Source organism: Rattus norvegicus, chromosome 19 (assembly GCF_036323735.1).
Source record: "Rattus norvegicus strain BN/NHsdMcwi chromosome 19, GRCr8, whole genome shotgun sequence".
NCBI classification, from domain to species: domain Eukaryota; kingdom Metazoa; phylum Chordata; class Mammalia; order Rodentia; family Muridae; genus Rattus; species Rattus norvegicus.
This window is the reverse complement of record NC_086037.1, coordinates 46,271,473-46,290,292: the sequence shown is the minus strand read 5'-3', so window position 1 is coordinate 46,290,292 and position 18,820 is coordinate 46,271,473. Positions and strand designations below refer to the sequence as shown.

At 44.4% G+C, this 18,820-nt stretch overlaps 1 protein-coding gene across 6 annotated transcripts in view; it reads left to right on the top strand.

The window, feature by feature from the left end:
* Slc10a7 (solute carrier family 10, member 7) overlaps positions 1-18,820 on the top strand; it is a 224,314-nt gene that overhangs the window by 21,461 nt on the left and 184,033 nt on the right. For 4 of the 6 annotated variants that reach the window (NM_001010948.2, XM_039097585.2, XM_063277890.1 and 1 more), the window contains exon 4: positions 261-336. The exons of 1 other annotated variant lie outside the window; for it this stretch is intronic. In NM_001010948.2, coding sequence (NP_001010948.1) covers positions 261-336 — 76 coding nt within the window. Of the gene's footprint in view, positions 1-260; positions 337-18,820 lie in introns of those variants that run through there. One more of the 6 variants, XM_063277891.1, reaches the window with a different exon arrangement.

The window sequence follows — 18,820 nt, the reverse complement described above, 5'->3', positions numbered from 1 at the left end:
GTACTTATATACATTAAGTAAATAAATAAATCTTTTTTAAAAAAAAAAAAAAAGAAAGCCACTCAAGCCGGTAGAATGCAGTGTGCATTCAGGGATCATTTTGTCTCATGGTGATGGTGTCTCAGCTCAAGAAGGAGGGAATATGTATCAATAAACACTGGGTTCTTTGTTCCGCTCTGCTCTCCAGGACTAACTAGTGGAAATTATTTCTAACTGGAAAGGAGGGGCTACATACAATTGGATTTTCTTTTATCTTTCAGTTTGCAGACAGTAGGCTGCATGCCTCCCCCTGTGTCTTCTGCTGTGATTCTAACCAAGGCAGTCGGAGGAAATGAGGTGAGTTATGGGGATCTGATTTAATCATGTGTGCGCTGTGCTTCTGTCTGTCTCAAGGCCGTGCTTCGGACATGAGAGGATCAGCAGAGCTTCTGTGAGCTGTTGGTAAATGATGTGGTCCTTGGTGTGGACTAAAATGATCCTAAAATTGGTGCTGAGTGGAACTAGGTCCTTACAAGGGAGAAGAGTGAGGTAGCGAGGGTGACCTTCCTCTCTCAGCAGGAAGCTGGGGATGATGGAAGTGAGTCCAGAGGAAGGAACCTTTCCTACCAGACTCACAGACCCAAGACTGTGGCCACCAGTTCCTTGGGAAAAAAAAAGCCAAAATGTTAATATATTCAATTACCGGGCAAGATCCAATATGTTTAGTGGCAAGTACAGATGCTATGAAATAAGAAACCAGGCCACATTTCTAGGATGCGCTCAAAGCAATTACCCAGCGGTGGCCAAAGTCTGTTAAAATTCAGATCGCAGCTGTCCACCTGCAGCTGTGGCAGCTGCTCCTTGGTTGAAAGGCCTGGTGCCATCACGCTGAGGGCCCTTCCTTTCCACCTGTTCTTCCTCTGTTCTCATCTGTGAAGAAGGTGCTCTCAGGGAAGAGGGGAAAATGTACTAGGATACCCCACCTCATTCCTAGGGTTCTGCTTCCTGTTACAATTTTTATTCATTGTTTCTAAAAATACTTTACTGCATGCCTGCTGTGTTAAATTCATTGCATGAACTATACACATATTCATATTCATCATCTCTCATATCTATTAATCACCTATCAGCTGTCAATCAGTGTGTCATCTATGTACCTACTTATATTGTTTATCAACCTACTGTCTAAATATCATTTATCAACTGTATTTCTACTATCTGCCATCTAGTCATGTATCTATGTATCATTTATCTACCTATCTGCTTATCATGTCAACCAGTATTATTTATCTAGCTCTCATCTATATATCTATTATCTATCTGTATATAATTTATCACCCTCCCCCTCCCATCTCACTCTCACTCCCAATCCCTCCTGTCTGTGTCTGTAAAACCATCATTTAAAGGGAAGGCAAGTGTCATGGTCACATGTGTTCTTGTGTCTAGACCCAGTTGTGTATAGCTTCTTGGAGTAGGATTTCAATGGCATAAGAATGCTAACTTAAGGGCTGGAGAGATGGCTCGGTGGTTAAGAGCACTAACTGTTCTTGCCAAAGTCCCGAGTTCAATTCCCAGCAACCACATGGTGGCTCACAACCATCTGTAATGAGATCCCATGCCCTCTTCTGGTGTGTCTGAAGAGAATGACAGTGTACTCACGTAAAATAAATGAATAAATAAATCTTAAAGAAAAAAGAAAGCATGCTAACTTAAGCAGTTTCTTTATGCTGAGTGTCTCATTTGCCACACAGTTTGGTATGTCTAGTCTAGAGCCTGTGTTAATTCACTTAAAGGCATTGTGTGTCTCATTGTTTTGAATGCAGTTTCCTTAAGAGGAACGGCCACTCTCAAGGGAGTGAGCACACTCATTACCTCCTGTGTCCATTCCATGCTGTTCAAACCAAACACTGGGAAATTATGAAGAGCAGAGGTGTGTGTCCGCAGCCTGAGAGGTAGGCAAGTCTAGGTTGAGAGGTCTGAGTTTGGTGAGGGTCTTCTTGCTGTTCAAAAGGCAAGAGAGAACTGGTGAGAAAGAGCAGGACTTCATAGCCGTGAGCCCCTTTGTATTTAGTTAACTCATTCTCAAGGGTGGATCTCTTAAGCTCACGTCCCTCTCAGTAGGCTGTACCTTCCAGTGAGATGACTCTAGAGTAGGGGCTCCCCAACTTCTAATGCTGCAACCCCTTAGTATAGTTCCCCATGCTGTGGTGACACGACCATAAAATTATTTCTGTTGTTACATCATAACTAATTTTGCTACTGTTATGGATTGTAATATAAATATCTATGTTTTCCAGTGGTCTTAGGTGACCTGCGTGAAAGTGTCATTTGACCTGCAGAGTGGTCAAGATGCACAGTGGTTGGGGCTGGGGATTTAGCTCAGTGGTAGAGCGCTTACCTAGGAAGCGCAAGGCCCTGGGTTCGGTCCCCAGCTCCGAAAAAAAGAACCAAAAAAAAAAAAAAAAAAAAAAAAAAAAGATGCACAGTGGTTGAGAACCGCTGTGCTGGGGATTAAGTTTCCAATAGGTAACTTCTGGGAGCACACTGACCTCACTTTTTGTTCTATGGGGGTCTTGCTGTGTTATGCAGCCTGGCTCCCGTCTTAGCCAACAGTTGGGACTCCAGACATGCCACTGTCTGCTGTGGGAGATGCACTGAAACCACAGCACCCTGAAAAGCTCCCCACGTCCCTCGGACGACTTCTCCTCTTGCCCTTTCTAGCGCTCCTCCAAAGACACAGGCAACCTTGGCTCTTCTGTCACTGTAGACCAGCTTGCATATTCCAGAGTTTTATAGAATGGAATCCTACAGTGTCCCTTTCTGCTTTTGTTTTTTTGTTTTTTTTTTTTTTCCTGGCTTCTTTTACTCATTGTAGTTATTTCGACACTTGTCTATTTTGTGCTCATCAATCCTTTGGTTTCTGTCTGTCTGTCTGTCTGTCTGTTTATTTGGTGCCGAGTGGTGTGCACAGAGGTACAGATTGTTTACCCACCTGTCGATACACACGGACAGTTCTTGTTTGGAGGGGAGAGTTTTCATGCACTCTTCTTAACTGGACCTGCTCTGCCCTTTCTCTGAGAAAGATGCACTAGTGGAATAGTTGGATCCTTTGATGTTTCATTGCCTTTGAAACAAGGAAGAGTCATCTTTATGTGGCTTAATCTCCTGCTCATAGTTTCTGAAGTAGACAGTTTCCAATCTTTCTATATCCAGTTCTTTCTATATCACAAATGGATGTTTCACTGTTGAAAGAGCTTTCCAAGCTCACTTCCGAAGCAGATGTATCATTTTACGTTTAAACCCGTGTTCTGTAACCTTGTCATCTCTTGATCTTGGCAGTTTTAAAATTTTACCATTCTAAAATATCCATCTGAAGCAACTTTCATTTGCCTGATGTAATTGTCATCTTGGAGGCTTACTGCTGAATAAGCTCACCCTTTCTGTTCTTTCTGAACTCTGGCTGACTGGTTCGACTCAGCTATTCTGGCTATACTCTGGGTTTGGGGTTCTTGTCTTACAGACTGGAGAATGAAATTCAGAGATCATAGAGAGTGAGCTTCAGAGAAAAGCGTAGCATTCTTATGTAGGAACCCTAGAGAGGGTGTGAAGAAAGGAGGGGCAAGGAGGGCTCTAGCACATGTGCCCCAGGTGCATTCGGAGGTCAGAGGACAACTGGTGGGAGCCAGTTTGTTCTGGGGATCAAACTCTGGTCACCAGGCTTAGAGACAAGCACCTCCCCCTGAGCCATTTCCCTGGCCCATAGTACACAAGCTTAAAAATCCTATTTAGGGGTGGAGTTGACTAACAGTGTAAGTTTGTGACATTTAAGTGTTTAAATTGTCTTTATATAAATGCTGGGAACATGGTTTCTATAACTGTTTCATAGCTGCTATTTATTTATTCCAGTTATTTATTTATTTTTAGTGCATTTCCTCAGGACTGCAAAATTGTGAAATACTATTTATATTGTCCAACCAACCTACAGTGAGGAAGTGGTGTATACATGCATGCATGTCTCACGTGTGGCTGTGTGTATGTCTGTCTGTGTGTCTTTCTGAGCTCACGCATGCAATTGTAGCTTACTTTTTAAATAGGCAAAGCAAAAAAGTTTACAGAGGAAATCTCATTGCAAAGCATAAGATAATAAAATAATGTTTTATAATTGCTGAAAAGCATGCACATTTATTTACTTAGATTTCTGCTTTAAATGTAAGGTTCTGAGATAAGAAATTTGACTCTCCCACCAAAATAGCCTTTCAAAGGCTTTATAAAGAATCTTCATATTCTAATCTAAGTTACTTATGACTTACAGTAACTGCCATGGGAATCCCTTTTATAGAAGAAAGTTATTCTTTAAAAGGCAGAGAGTTATTGGCTTTACAGTGTTGTTATAAAGACATCCCTCCCACCTACGCTAATGTTAACTCAGAGCAAAGCACCAGCTAAGGTAGCTTTCAGGAGAAGAGACACTCCCTGCTTTTGCCTCAGAATTTCTTCTCTTGGAAGCGTAGACACGGAGAACTCACCCACAGGCCTTCTCTGAAACTGGAGCGAGTGGTCCTACTGGACACTGGAAGAAGCTGCAGAGTGGAGAGGAGTGGAAGTAAGGACTCTGCCTTCAGACTTCTGGAGGGAAAAGGAAACAGCAAAGCCAAGAAAGAAAGGATACCAGGAATCCACTGGATAAAGTCCAGACAAAAGGGAGAAGTTCAAATCCCATTTGCACTGCTACCCCTTACCTGTATAAGCTTAGTATTACTGAAGAGGCCCCTCCATCTTCAAAGGACTCTTCTTGTAGGCAGGCTGTTCAGATCGGCTTATCACTTCCCTCAGTCCCCCAGGATAAAGTGTGTGCATCAGTTGCATGAGCACCGCCCGGGATATTACAGTAGTGAGCTTTCTGCTTCTTACCTCAGTCCAGTGTTGGTGGATGGGCCTTGCCATTCTCTTTGTCTTCCACAGTCTGAAGTCTGTTTTGTCTGCAATGGTCTATAAGCCTGTGTGTGCATTTCATAGCGTAACACACCTCCGTGTCCAGCTTCAGAGATAGCATATTGTGTGTGTCTAGCTACTCGGCCAGTTCACCTAAGACTCTTCTCATCTTTACCATTTTTACAATAAGGAATAAAGAGAATAGATAAGCTTTTGTCACAGAGAGAAGCCATCTTCTTCGAAGCTCTGTAACAGAAGATAGATTAGTGAGAAAAAAGGCAGAGCAAGCTTGTTTAACTGAAGTTTTGCCTGACATGGGAGAGGTCTCCGAAATGCTGACCCAGAGTCTCAGAAGACTGCAGGTTTCTATATTGAGAGCCTGAAGTGTGTGTAATGGAGGGCACAAGTGGACGGAATGGCTATGACCAGTGTGCTGAGGGGTAAGGTCTACTGGTCACACTTGTTCTAGTGTCCCTGTAAGGCCTTCTTTGCCTCTTTGTCCCCAGGCATGGCCTGTCCCGTGAGGATTTTTGGGAAAGAAAGGAGAGGTCAGTGGGTAATCTGGTTGTATGACCCACTAGCCAGAAAATGGGAGGAGAAAGGAGGCGAGACCCTGTTTGTCTATTCACTGCTAAGGCAGCAGCCAGCATCCTGTCTTGTGTGCAGGGCTTGTGTTCTGCCCTTCAGTCTGCTTGCCTTTGAGAGGATTCAGACCTCTAGTTCCTGTTAGAAACTACACAAAAATAGAAGAGTGAAATTATTTAGAGGGACCCTTTTCATTAAATTATTGTTTTCTTACCTTAACGTAGAAAAGTCCCAAACACACACAGGCGGATTGAGTTCCGCCTGGGACGTTGGATTGTGTTTCTGGTTGGAGGCATCAGGTTGTTGTCTTGCCTAGTGAAGGGTTACGTTAGCTTGCGTCTTCTCAAATAGAAACTAACTGAGGTTTTTAATTATCTAGTATTTATGAGGTAGAAGGATTTTAGACTCCTTCGATAACAGACACATGAATTCCAAATGCACTTTAAGGAAACATTTTGATTTGGAGAATAGAAGTGTGTGTATAGTTTCACCAATGGGGCTGGTGTCCAGATCTCTGTTAAGGAGACTTTAGAGTTGTCCCCTGAGCAAAGATCTTTATTATGTGTGGTGAACTCTTTTAAGTCACAGGTGAAGGTCATGACTGCCTGAGAGTATTTAAAAAAGGTCTTCTGACTGCTTGGAAAGCAAATGAAGCCCTCATTACCAGCTTTGAATGTGTAGCTCAGAGCTTTTTGCTAGAGGTGAAAGGTCAAGATCATCACAGTCCAAGTGGAGAGGGAGAGTTCAGTTCTCTGCTTATCAGGGTTACTTTGCATTATCAGTGGGGAGTCGGCTTTGCTAATCCAATGCATGAAGATAACGTTCATTGAAACATTTATAAAGGCAGTCAGAGCAAATCTGATCCACCCAGGGAGGACTTGGAGGAGAGGGAAACATATCTGTCAGTCACTTCCCTCAGCAAGCGCTCCATTCCTTCTTTCTCCTATCAGTGAGCGACCTATGCTTGATTCACTGGGTAGTGGGCTAATGGCAGGCGGAAGAAAACTCCCTGAGCCCTGCACCTTCTTACAAGCAGGCAGCTGTGTACACCTGCAGCTGTGTGTATGCCTGCAGCTGTGTGCAAGGCCGCAGCTGTGTAAGTGCGCGCCCCCCCCCGCCCCCCGTAGTGCTCAGCCTCATGCACTCATCTCAATGGGGCACACATTTTCCTTGGATGAGAGGACAGCAGGTGTAGCAACACAGGCCTCTGCTTCCCTCTACCCTCCTCGCCTTTAGCTTCAGCACAACTTCCGGCCCCGGGTTGGACACTTAGGAGCACCATAAAGAGGTGCCTGGCTCCAATTTAAGCTGTTGTAAATGTGGTTAAATATGCTTTTTCAAGGTTTTTATCTACTTCAGACTTTTTTCACTTAACTCCAATACCTTTCTGTCTATCTTCCATTCTCCAGAGGAGGCAGAATAATTTAGCAAGCAAAATGTCATCTGGTGGCCAAGTCGGTACGCCAGGAATCAGTTCTGGACTCAGTTCTGGACTTCCTGGCTTCAGTCCTTGATACCACGGTCACTTCCCTGCATCTTACTTCTGTTTCCTTCACACTGTCCTCTGGATTTGATCTCTGGTGTTGTAGCTTCACTTTTTCAAGTTTAGCCCTTTTCCCACCCCAAGGGGCGTGGATTCCCAAGACCTGAACTTGAACAACCATCAGCCTGGCCAGATTCCCTCTTGCAAGTTGAGTCCCCTCCCTCCTCCCCCCTCCTCTCTCCTCTTCCTCTTTCTCCTCTTTCTCTTCCTCCCCTCCACCTTGCCAGAGCTCAAGCACTTTTGTGTAGAGCCCTGATTCTGACTGCTCTGCTCTTGGGTGAAGAGTAAGCAGGGCCCGCTTTAGGTGTGGTAATGCCTTTTTTGTTTTTATTTTATTTTTTCTGCCTTGGCAAATTCCAGTCATGCTTGAGCACTGGGTGCTCAGGCCTTGGAATCAAGCTTGCTTTACATTCCTTTGTTTACTTTTACTTATCTGCTGGTTCCCCTGAGCTCCAGACTTCTCTGACCCTTGCTTTATTTAGCCTTTCAGGGAACAATAGTAATTACATACGCATTTCACTGATGGCTCACATGGCCACATGGCCACATGGCCCTGACTGGTCTGCACCAGAATGCAGGCAAAGTGTGAGGGGACAGTTAAGAAAGAACCAGTATTGTTCTCAGGTCAGAGCCTAGTCCTCTGATGTCCTCCCTCCTCCTCCAGAGTTTCCTTTCCAGACCAGGTCTTTGTATGTAGTTTCTACAGGCCTGGGATTCATTCTTAGCCTCCTGTGTGCTCAGGGTACTGGACTGCATTGCCACGCCCAGCTCTGTTACTTTTGAAATTGATGTTATTCCCGTGCTGGTGTAATGAGGCAATTCAGGCCAGATAAAGGCAGGCTTACTGGGAAGCTGCTCTTAGGCAGCGAGTTCTCTGGCCTAAGGGAAAGAGGTCAAGGAAGTTGCCATGGGAAGGGAGAGAGAGAAAAAGAGAGGGGAAGAGGGAGACCAAAATGTATAGGTAAGAGCCTCTGGGACAAGGGTTGAGGGCAGGGTATGCCAGGTAGGAACTGAGGAATGTTGGGAAGACCTAGAGGCCAGGTCTGCTTTGGTGTGTAACATATGCATTTTAGTTAGCCCTTGTCCCATGGTTGAAACCAAATGAAAATAGCTTTGTTCTTCTAAATATCTCATCTAGTTGCTCTCTTCAGTGAAAAGCATGTGTTGAGTGCTTGCTATACCTTTCTTTGTTTAGTGCTTTGTAAGAGCTTCAGTTTAATAAGCAATACATAGTGAATAAATGTTAAGTCACTAGTATAAGATGACCAGTGTTTTAAATAAATTTACAGGATGGTGGATATTCAACTACATTTAATAAATTGGATAACTACAGTTTATTAGTTAGCATGTTAGCGCTCTCTCTCTCTCTCTCTCTCTCTCTCTTTCTCTCTGTAACCTGGAATAGTCATGTCAGGTATCCAAGATAATATCTTCCAAGTACAAAAGGTTATAGGAACCAAATTACTACCTGGAAGATTGTTTTTAGCATTTGGAACCAGAAGGACTGAACAAACGTACACAGTGCTGTCCTCAGGCTCGGCGCCTAGGAAGGAAGGCACCCTGGCACCGTCCTGGAAACAGGCTGAAGCCCACAGGTGTCTTCTCCCTGCCAACATAAACATTTGCTCCTGATCTGATTCTCCTTCCTTCACAGTGTCTGTATGAATCATGGCCCGTAAGAGCATATTGAGGACCAACTGTGGTTAATGACCAGGCTCCTTGTCTCAGTGCAATCTTGGATCCCTTGCTGATTGTGATGAAATGCTAGTCTAAATAACAACACTTAAAATTATTCTCTTAATAGTCTTGTAAGTAGTGGTCAATTTATTCTGTCTTATAATAGTTTGATTATCTTTACCTTTATTTCCAGATTCTGGGTTTCTGCATTTTGAAAAGTTTTGGTTCCTGCATTTGCATATAGCTATGAAGTTGTTACTTTTGGAGATGAACATTTTCCCAGTATTTTGCTGATTTCCTGGGTTTGTGGAAATATGAAGAGGTTTAGCTTCAGCAGTCAGCTCTGTCTCCTTGGCCCCATCCCTAGCTGGTTCTGTGCTCTTGGTCCTTAGCTATATCTACGGATTGCTTCTGCTCATTGCTGTGGGAATGCACAGGCCTCCTAAACAGGCATTTGATTTCATATGACGGGGCTGCCTACTGTGACCACAGAAATCGTGGAGTCTTGCTCGATCTTGGCTACAGTTTTTTAAACCTACTTGCTCTCTGAAGATTCCAAGTTATGTCTTTTAAGTCTCTAATGAGAACACCCTGTAACAAGAATGTAGTGAGATTTTCAGGAGTACTCATGGATCACTTGGATCCAAACTCATGGTCTTAATACATCAAGAGGGCTCACTAAGATGTGTTTAATCAAGTGTCAAGGTATTGAATTTGTATGCTATATTTAGAACTTAGCTATTTTCATTTTTAAATATATCCCACTTCTAGAAGCTGAGTTTCCCAAAATATAGCCATTCTGTGTAGCTCCTTCCCTCCCCCCTTTATCCCATCTTCCTTGCCCTCTTGCTCCCTTCCTTCCCTCCTGTGCATGCTGGGAAGGACCAAGCTAACTTATGTTCACTAAGTTCATTTTGGGAACCACAGTTCAGAGCCACACTCCTGCAGGGGAAGCTGCAGTCCATACTGTGTGAGTCTGCTGCTGTCTGCTGCTGTGATCCTGCACGGACTTCCACACTGGTTCATGCTGGGGACTCTCAGGCTCCCAGCTTTATGTCACTTACAGGCATTTCTTGTGGTGTTGGCCACTTGGAGAACATTGTCCTTCTGATTTGTTGTTGGGCCTCTTTAGCCTGCCTGCCCTGCCAACAACAACCTCCTCATTCCCTCAGTTCCAGTTGACGGGCCCCGTCCATCGGTCAGGGATAGCCCCCTCTAAGTCTAGATCAGTGCTGTTATGTGAATTATTCCCTTTGTGTTCAGAAGTGTTTCTCATTCACTGATCTGTTCAGTGTGTTCCTTGAGACAATGTTATTGTAAAGTTCAATGTAAGTATAGTTATGTTCACACTGGTACACGTTCTTAAGTAGGTGGACCATAATAGATTAGTTCTGAAAAAGTGGTCTAAGAAACTAAAGTGTGAGGTAAAGTATATTTATATGTTCTAGCCACTAATTACTGTTTAAGTTCATGATGGGTTAGCTTAAAAATGTTTCTCAATGTGTGCAATCCCTTTTATGAAGACCAAGGGACGGATATACCTTCAGTTTCATGTGAGTTTGCAATACGTCCTTTATCGAAATAGCTCGTCATTGCAAAGGTGACAGGGCCTGCGTGTCCCACTCACTGGGTCGGGGCACTTGCTGCCAAGCCTGACAGTCTGTCAGTCTCCCGAACCTATGTGGGGAGATTAGAAAACTGACCCTGCCATTTATGCTCTGAATGACATGTGCATGCTGGACATGCTTTTGTCCAAATATACGTGTGAATATTCACACAAAATAAGTGTCATAAAAATTAAAAACATTACATATACATTGTCTTTGTATAAGGGGATTGTTGGCATGCACTTGTTCTTCCAGACTTTTTTATGTAGCCCATTTGCCCAGAGTGTGCCCAGCAGGGGCCTATCCTACATGCATAAGAAGACGTGCCTGCATTTGTGGCGCCCCTTACAGTCACAGACATGCTAGTGCGGGCTCTGCGGCAAAGGGAATCCCTGTATTCTACAGAGCACTCTTCTTCTAAGTTAGACACCATGCTTTACCCATTATACAGATGAGAAATGGACACAAAAAGAGATCAAGGAACGTGTCCAGGCTTGTAGAGAGCAAGAACGGGGGAGCCTGGATGAAGACCTTGGTTAGCTCTTTGCTTCAGTGCCTGTGGCTCATTATCCTATGCTGCCTTGTCTGTCCCTGGCAGTAGGGTAGGCATTTCTGAAGAGAAAGCTCATATATGACTTAGTGCTTGAGCCGCCTTGGTGGGAAAATAAGGGTTCCCCCAGAGAAGCCCAAACTTGGTAAAAATACCTCGTAGGAAGTTGTTGACTGGGTGTGTTCTTTGACTGGTAGCTTCTTCCCTCAGGGAGCACTATCTCTTTTCCAAGTCCTCTGGTCTTCCCTGGGGCCTACACATCTTTAGCATAGCATACTGTGAAGGCTTGTGTGCCTCACAGATGGGTTTTCCTCCATCAAATGGGTATCTCTCGTCCACAGTTGTAGCTGCTGTATGCAGTGTGCAGATGCACAGTGAATGTACCTTCAATTCCATGACTATTCATTCAGATAACGAGTGCTTAGGGGATTAAGAAGACATCTGTCCCCGAGAGTATCTTTACCATGTGCGCCAGTCAGTGCTGCTGCTTTGACAGCACTGTGGCCAAAGCAGCTCCTGAAAGCTTATTTTCTGTTATGGTTCCAGAAGGTTGAGAGTTCATCTTGAAAGGAAGCCATGACAGCAGCCAGACATAGCAACAGGAAGTTGAAAGCTTACATCTCCAAATGCAGACACCAAGCACAGAACAACCAGGAAGTGGGGAGAGACTGTAAATGCTCAAGGCCCGCCCCTAACAATGCACTTCCTCCAGCAAGGCCCGCCCCTAACGACGTACTTCCTCCAGCAAGGCTTTACCTCACTAAAGCGCTTCAAGCCCCTCCTACCCCCAAATAGCACCACTTTCTTGGGACCCAGTGTTCAGGGGAGGGCATTTCTTACTCAATTCACCACTCCATGTACTATTAAGGCAGTGACTCATTTCCAGAGACTTGTTGCCCTGGTCAAATCTTTACCAAGAAGTCAGGATACATACTTGGAATGTTTCAGTTCCTTACACCTCTTCTACTTTGTCTCACATAGGCAGCCATAGCCTTCTGGAGAAATGCCCTTAAGTGCTTGCTCACCTTGAGCCTGCAAGAAAGTAGCACTTTGAATGGAAGAAGGTGAGAGCTGTCTATAGCTGGCAGGCCTTAGAGAGAAATAAATGAATGACTTCTCCCTCGTTAGCTGTGCTGTGCATTTTCGAAGCCATCAAAGAATGGAAAAACATGCACAACAATTTTAGCTGAATGGATCCTCTTCTGTCTAATTTTCCTTGTGTAACTTTGGATGATGTCAAACTATCTACTTTAATGTCTTCTATGAAAAAATGATTTTATTTGGACATTAGAAAACATGGGGTTGGGGATTTAGCTCAGTGGTAGAGCGCTTGCCTAGGAAGCGCAAGGCCCTGGGTTCGGTCCCCAGCTCCGAAAAAAAGAACCAAAAAAAAAAAAAAAAAAAAAAGAAAACATTAATTAGCAGATTCTTACTCTCCACAAACAAAGCCCAAGCACCTCAGTTAGGACTACTCTTAGGGTTTCTGTGGCTGTGATGAAACACCATGACCGAAGCAACTCGGGGAGGAAAGGGCTTCTTTAAAGGCTTATGTGTTCTGAATCACAGTCCACTGAGGGTAGCCAGGGCAGGAACTCCTGGAGACAGGAGCTGATGCAGAGGCCATGGTGTGGTGCTGCTTGCTGACCTGCTCCTGGCTTGCAGAGCCTGCTTTCTTACAGAACTCACCTGCCCAGGGATGGTGCTGCCCATAATGGGCTGGGCCCTCCTCCATCAATCTCTAAATAAGACCATGCTCTACATGCCCGTTTCTAGCCTGGTGGAAGCCCGTTTCTCAATTGAAATTCCATCCTCTGATGACTCATTCTAGCTGTATCAAGTTGACATAAAAACTAGGCAGCACAACAGGATACACTGTGTAGGCCAGGTTTGCCTAGAACTCTCTGCGACTCTGAACTAGAGATCATCTTGCCTCTGCCTCCTAAGTGCTGGATTATAGACTTATGTTACCACATCTATCTGTTAAATTTTAGTTTTGATGTTCTTTTTGTTTAAAATGAACAGTTTTTCCTTTATGGAAGATTTAGTCTAAGATTAAAATGTATGTGAGAATACTCTTTTTAGGTCACTTACTGTGATTAATACATTTTCTATATCAGGCATTGTACAAAGTGCTCTTATCTTTAGCTTTCCTAATAATGATGTTAATTATCTTTACGCCTAGTGTTATACTATGCTGACATCGTAGGTGGGCGGATGAACATGGAGAGGTGAGCAAACCCGTTCTAAGTCCCTCAGCTGGGAATTTTTCCCTCGTCAGGACACTGCCATCCCATTAGACCTCATCTCATCCAAAATTAAAACTCCACGTATCAGCTACATTCAGATCCCAGTGCCACGTCAGTCTTCCACTAAAGAGATTGGCTTAGTACCTGTCTAAGGAGTACATGCCAGAACTATCAGAACAGATTGTGAGTGCCTGCATTTACTAAGGGGTACATTACTGTCCTTGTGGATGTGAATGGGCGAGCCTGCAGTAAGGGGAGTCTTGGGCCTAAAGAGCTCTCTGAACTTGAGGCAGGTCCACTGTGTGGATAGTGGGCTCTTGAATGTGAATGGTGCACGTACTCGCCCAGTGTGGTTGGGACTTGCTCTGTGGGGTCAGGATAGCAAACTCTGGAATATTTAAGAGAGTGGGTCTGGTGGAGAGGATGAGCCCAGACAGTGTGTGGAGACCTGGTCTCTGGAATGATTTTACCTCTGTGGCGAGCAAAAGAAACTAGCCAAGGAGGAAACAACTATAGTCCAGCCAACAGATAGCTTGAAAGGTTGCCTCTGTGTGGCAAGCTGGTGGCAAAGTTATTGCTTTGTGGCGCCCCAGAGATGTAAAGTCTGCATGGGTGGTGAGTGACTCGGGCTGTTCCCGTGTGCCGTGCATGGTGCATCGTGCATCATGCTAGAGCAGTGGCTCTAACAGTCCCAGTGCTGCCGCCCTTTGATCCAGTCCTTCCTGCTGTGATGACCCTCAAGCATACAGTTGTTTTTGTTGCTACTTCGTAACTGTGACTTTGAAACTGTTATGACTTGTAATATGTTAATGTCTTTGTTCTCTGACAGTCTTAGGGTAACTCCTGTGAAAGAGTCATTTGACCCCCAAATTTCTGTGCTAGTGGGGAGCTGGAGGGAAAGTCAGGCTCTGTCTCAAGAATTCTGCTCCCTACAGAGGGGAAGATGAAGATAGAGCTGAGGGTCCCTTCCTCACCCAAACGGCGGGAAACCACTGAGCTATAAACTCTTACCAGGGAGCCAATCCTACCTGAGTATTGCCTGCTTTTCAACTGTTATAAAGGGGTCTGAAACAATAGTTAAGACACCACACGTTTTCTTTCTTTAAAGACCATTTAAATAAAATGCAGAATTAAATGCAATGCTAGAAACCCTCTTCCTCTGTATCAACCTTCCCCCACATCTGAATGGTTATATGAAATAGTTCTTGTCCCCACCCCAGTGTGTATAGTGCTTAATGCAGTCTTGTTAAATGATTAATTTAACATTGTGAACACACGTTTGACAATTACAAAACATTGTAAGTTATTGCCATCTCGATTAGAAGACTGGCTTATTAAGTAACGGTGATTGGAGACAGTGATTGGAGTGTCTATTGGATGCAGTTAATTGGCAATAAATTAATCATTGCTCTCTCAACAGCTTATCTGAATGACCTGCACTTTCTAATTGAATATTGCATTATGTTATTGACTGGTATGTTATTACTTCAAAGATTAAGAGTTCACTGTACTATTTCTCCTGTTGGTGTAGAAAAACCATGTCCTGTTTTGTTCTGTTCTGTTTTATGAGGATAAGCTGGGGAAAACATTCCTGTTTTCTCTCTCTGCCTAACTTAACTCCTATGATTCCTTTCATTTCGTGAAAGTGAGAATTAAACACGTTTACCTAACTTTAAAAGAATGTGCATTCACTAAAATTGTTATTTGATGTGTATATGCATGTGTGCTGCTTGCATAGAGGAGGCGTCCATGGAGGGAGTGAGGGGGAGTCGATGAGGGAGTTGGATTTTTTGGAACTGGAGTCACGGTGGTTGTGGGTTCCCAGACGTGTGTGCTGAGAACCAAGTTCTGCCCTGAACAAGAACAGCCAATCTTCTTTTCTGCTGACCCATCTCTCCATCTCCGGCCCCTTCGCTTTTTATCTTGGTATTTTTAAAATGTTCTTTTACGCATGTATGGTGGCTTCCAGTTGGGATCCTAGTACCTCGGGAGTGAGGCAGTATGGTTTTTACGAATGCCAGGTTGTTCTTTAACTGTGATTTGTATGTTTGTGTGTGTTCCTCATGTGTGCAGGTGCACATGTGCCACAGAGGTCAGGGGCCAGCTCTTGCTTCCTGCTGTGATTTTCTGATCGAATTCCTATCTCCAGGCTTGAGAGTATTTTTGTGCACTGAGTTGTCCCCCCTGGCCCTTTAGTCTTTCCCTTTCTCCACTGAGCGGGCTAGACCTTCTTTAGAAGCCTGGCTCTGCCCTCCTTTGCTGTCACTGTCATTCTTATTGTCATCGCAATCTCTTCCTCTGGGTATAATCATTTTTCAAACCAAAGTGGGGCATCCTGAAATCTCCAAGCCCCGAACTAGACTCCCACATCCCCCACCCCGATACAGGGTTTCTCTGTGTAGCCCTGGCTGTCCTGGAATTCTCTCTATAGACCAGGCTGGGATTAAAGGCATGCGCCACCACAGCTCAGCTTGTCCTAGACATCCAATGGCTGAGGTAGTCCTTATACAGCGTCCTCTTCAAGAAGCTGCCGTGGTTGGGTAGTTCGCTGGAGCTTAGTACTTTCTGAAGGCTACCTAGGAGACACCGCACAGATTGCTTTCCCAGCATCCCCCAGGATGTCCCTCAGCATGCTGCCTCTCAACACCAACTTCCAGGAAGCCGTTAGGCTGTCCTCCTCCGCTCTGCTGAGAGCTCTTGTCCCAATACGATTTTTAGGTGACCACCGTTTATTTTGAAGGAATGCTGTGCAATTTTCCCAAAGTGAATCAGTGCAGCATTGTGCCGCAGGGAGACACCTGGTCAGCTAAGGGGACTGGAGATGTTGAAACTCACAGATTTCAAGGAGATGGGAAGTCGTCTCTGTGATTAGTGCTAGTCATACAAGCATACAAGCGTGAGGGAAGGAGTTCGGATCCGCAGAATGCAGGTAACTGCTGAGCAGGTTGGTGACTCCTGTCCTGGCAGCACTGCGAAGGTGGAGACTGAACTCCGAGTGAGGCTGGCCAGCCTGGCGGGATGCCACTGAGCTGTGAGTTCAGCCTAGGGCCCTGCTACAGTGGTAAGGTGCAAAGTGATAGAGGACGGCTCCACGGGAGACTATTGACTTCAACCCTTGGCTTCCACAGGCATGCACACATCTGCACATATACCTGCTTTCACATACACACACAGCCGCACATATGAACATGTGTATACACACATGCACACCCCCTACCCATTAAAGAAAAATTTGAGACATAGTCAAATGAAATTTTAAACTACTGGGTGATCTGGGGGATAGAGCCTACAGGAAATTGACTTAGTTGTACTAGTTTTCATTCATTTCACGTTTTTCTTCATGCATTTTTTTCTCAGTAGATAAGAAATGGGAGTAAGATGGTAGAGTCTTGGGGAATTCAGACCATTTTTAAGCTTGTGTTTATTAAATATGAAACTCTAAAGAAACGGAGAGGGGGGCTGGAGAGATGGCTCAGCGGTTAAGAGCACTGACTGCTCTTCCAGAGATCCTGAGTTCAAACCCCAGCAACCACATGGTGGCTCACAACCAACTGTAATGGGATCCGATGCCCTCTTCTGGTGTGTCTGAAGACTGCTACAGTGTACTTATATATAATAAATAAATAAATCTTAAAAAAAAAAAAAAAGAAATGTGGAGAGATGGTTAAGAGCATTGGCTACTCTTCCAAAGGACCAAGGTTCAAATCCTAATACCCACATGGCAGTTCACAACTGTCTGTAATTCTAGTTCCAGGGAATCTGACGCCCTCATACTGACATGCATGGAAGCAGAACACCAATGTAAACAAAATACACACACACACACACACACACACACACACACACACACACACACACGGAGACCATTAACTCATTTGAGGATTTGCCTGAATACTCAGTTACTATGCAAAGAAATGAATTTCCTTTGAGGTAAGAAAATAAATTTCTTGTGTTTGTCTTTCAAACTGAATGTCATGTTAGGTTGGCTCAATTTAAGATTTCTAATTTTAGGTATCCACATGACACATGTGTAATCCCAGCACTCAGGAAGGAGGAGGGTCAGGAGTTCAAGGCCAGCCTGCGCTGTGTGAAACCCTGTCTCAGAGCAACAAATGATACTGATTCCCTCCATGTTGTCCACCAACTCTTTGTTTTGAAATATGATAGTCTGACACCAGTAACACATTTGTCCCTTGGTTTTTGGAAGCTGTTTACCACTGGGCTTGGTGGCACAGACCTCAGCACTCAGGAGGCAGAGGCAGGTGGATTTCTCAGTTCAAGGCCATCCTGGTCTACAGATCACTCTAGGAGAGCCAGGGCTACACAGAGAATCTCTGCCTCTAAAAAGAAAGAAAGAAAAAGAGAAAAGAAAGCAGCTGTTTACTACAGTCGCAGTTGTCTCTCAGTGACTGTGCTTGTTAATATTTGTTACAGTGGCTGCTGGAGTAGGGAGTACCGTGGTACAATAGGGCACTTGGAATTTACAGTGGAAGACAGCACAGGGTGGGTCAGTATCATTAGGAAGATAGTTAGAGCAGAACAGAGGACTCTCTCTCTACAGTAGCCCCAGGATGAGCCTCTTGGGCATTCTGACAGTCTGGTGAGTGCACTGTCACCACATAAGAGCAATACCATGTGACAGTGTTTGTGTGAGCTCAGATATTACAATCATATAAGAATGTGGTTTGCGAATGTGAACTGTGATTTTAGGATGAAGTTTCAGATTCATGTCAAGCCTTTATCCTACTTGATTTATATTCTGTTCGTGGAGCAAACAGCAAATGATTTTTCTCGTCCTCTGACGGTATAGATTTTGGGACTTGGATAATAATCTCTAAACAGGTATTAAGATATTCATGTAATTTGTTGCCTTGGGGAAAATATTGATGATTCCACAGCTACAAAAATACCATTTTTATCCTTGACTCTGGATTGTTCAGCCTGCGTCAGTCACTGCTTGCTATTTCATTTCTGTGGAAAGAAGCCGGCTTTGTAAAACCTTTGCAGGAGGTTGGTACCAGAGACTCTTAGAGAAAGGAAAAGTCCTGGTTAAAAGCGGTGATAAGCAGGGAGCGGCCCAGCGGGAGGCATGCAGGGTGTGTTTGGATCTCAGAAGGTGCCCACCATTTTGGTGTAACCTTCAGCTAACAATTAAAACTCTGTCTTAGCAGTCATCGCCCAACCCTAACAGATGGGTGAAGACTTAATCTGATTTATATTTCCCCTCAACTTTCTCTGCACATTACAATAGGCCATGATTAACATTCAGTGGACTTGCAAGATGATTGATGGGCCTTAATGGTACTCTACATCCCTTTAAAATCGTGCTAGGGTAAAACCCGGACCTAGGCGCTCCAGAAGACCTATAGAAATCGGAAGGCTATTTGGTGCCCTCTCCACTCAGAAAGGAATCTGCTAATATTGTGTTTCTCCCTGCCAGGACCCTCCCTGCCAGGACCCTCCTTGCCTGGTGTCATTTTTTTGAGCTCTCTTGGGAAGAGATTAGTCTGAAACAACAAAGTAGCCAGATGTCTGGTTCTAAGAGAGTCCCAGCGGCCAGGCTACAGTAGGCTGCAGAAACCGCGTGGGGCTGAAGATCAAAGATACCTGCACATTACTTATGGGCACATAGTGTGTGTCGCTCCCATTATTAACAGTCGGAGAAAATTTGTTTTCCTAATTAACCCTTTTGTTGGAATAA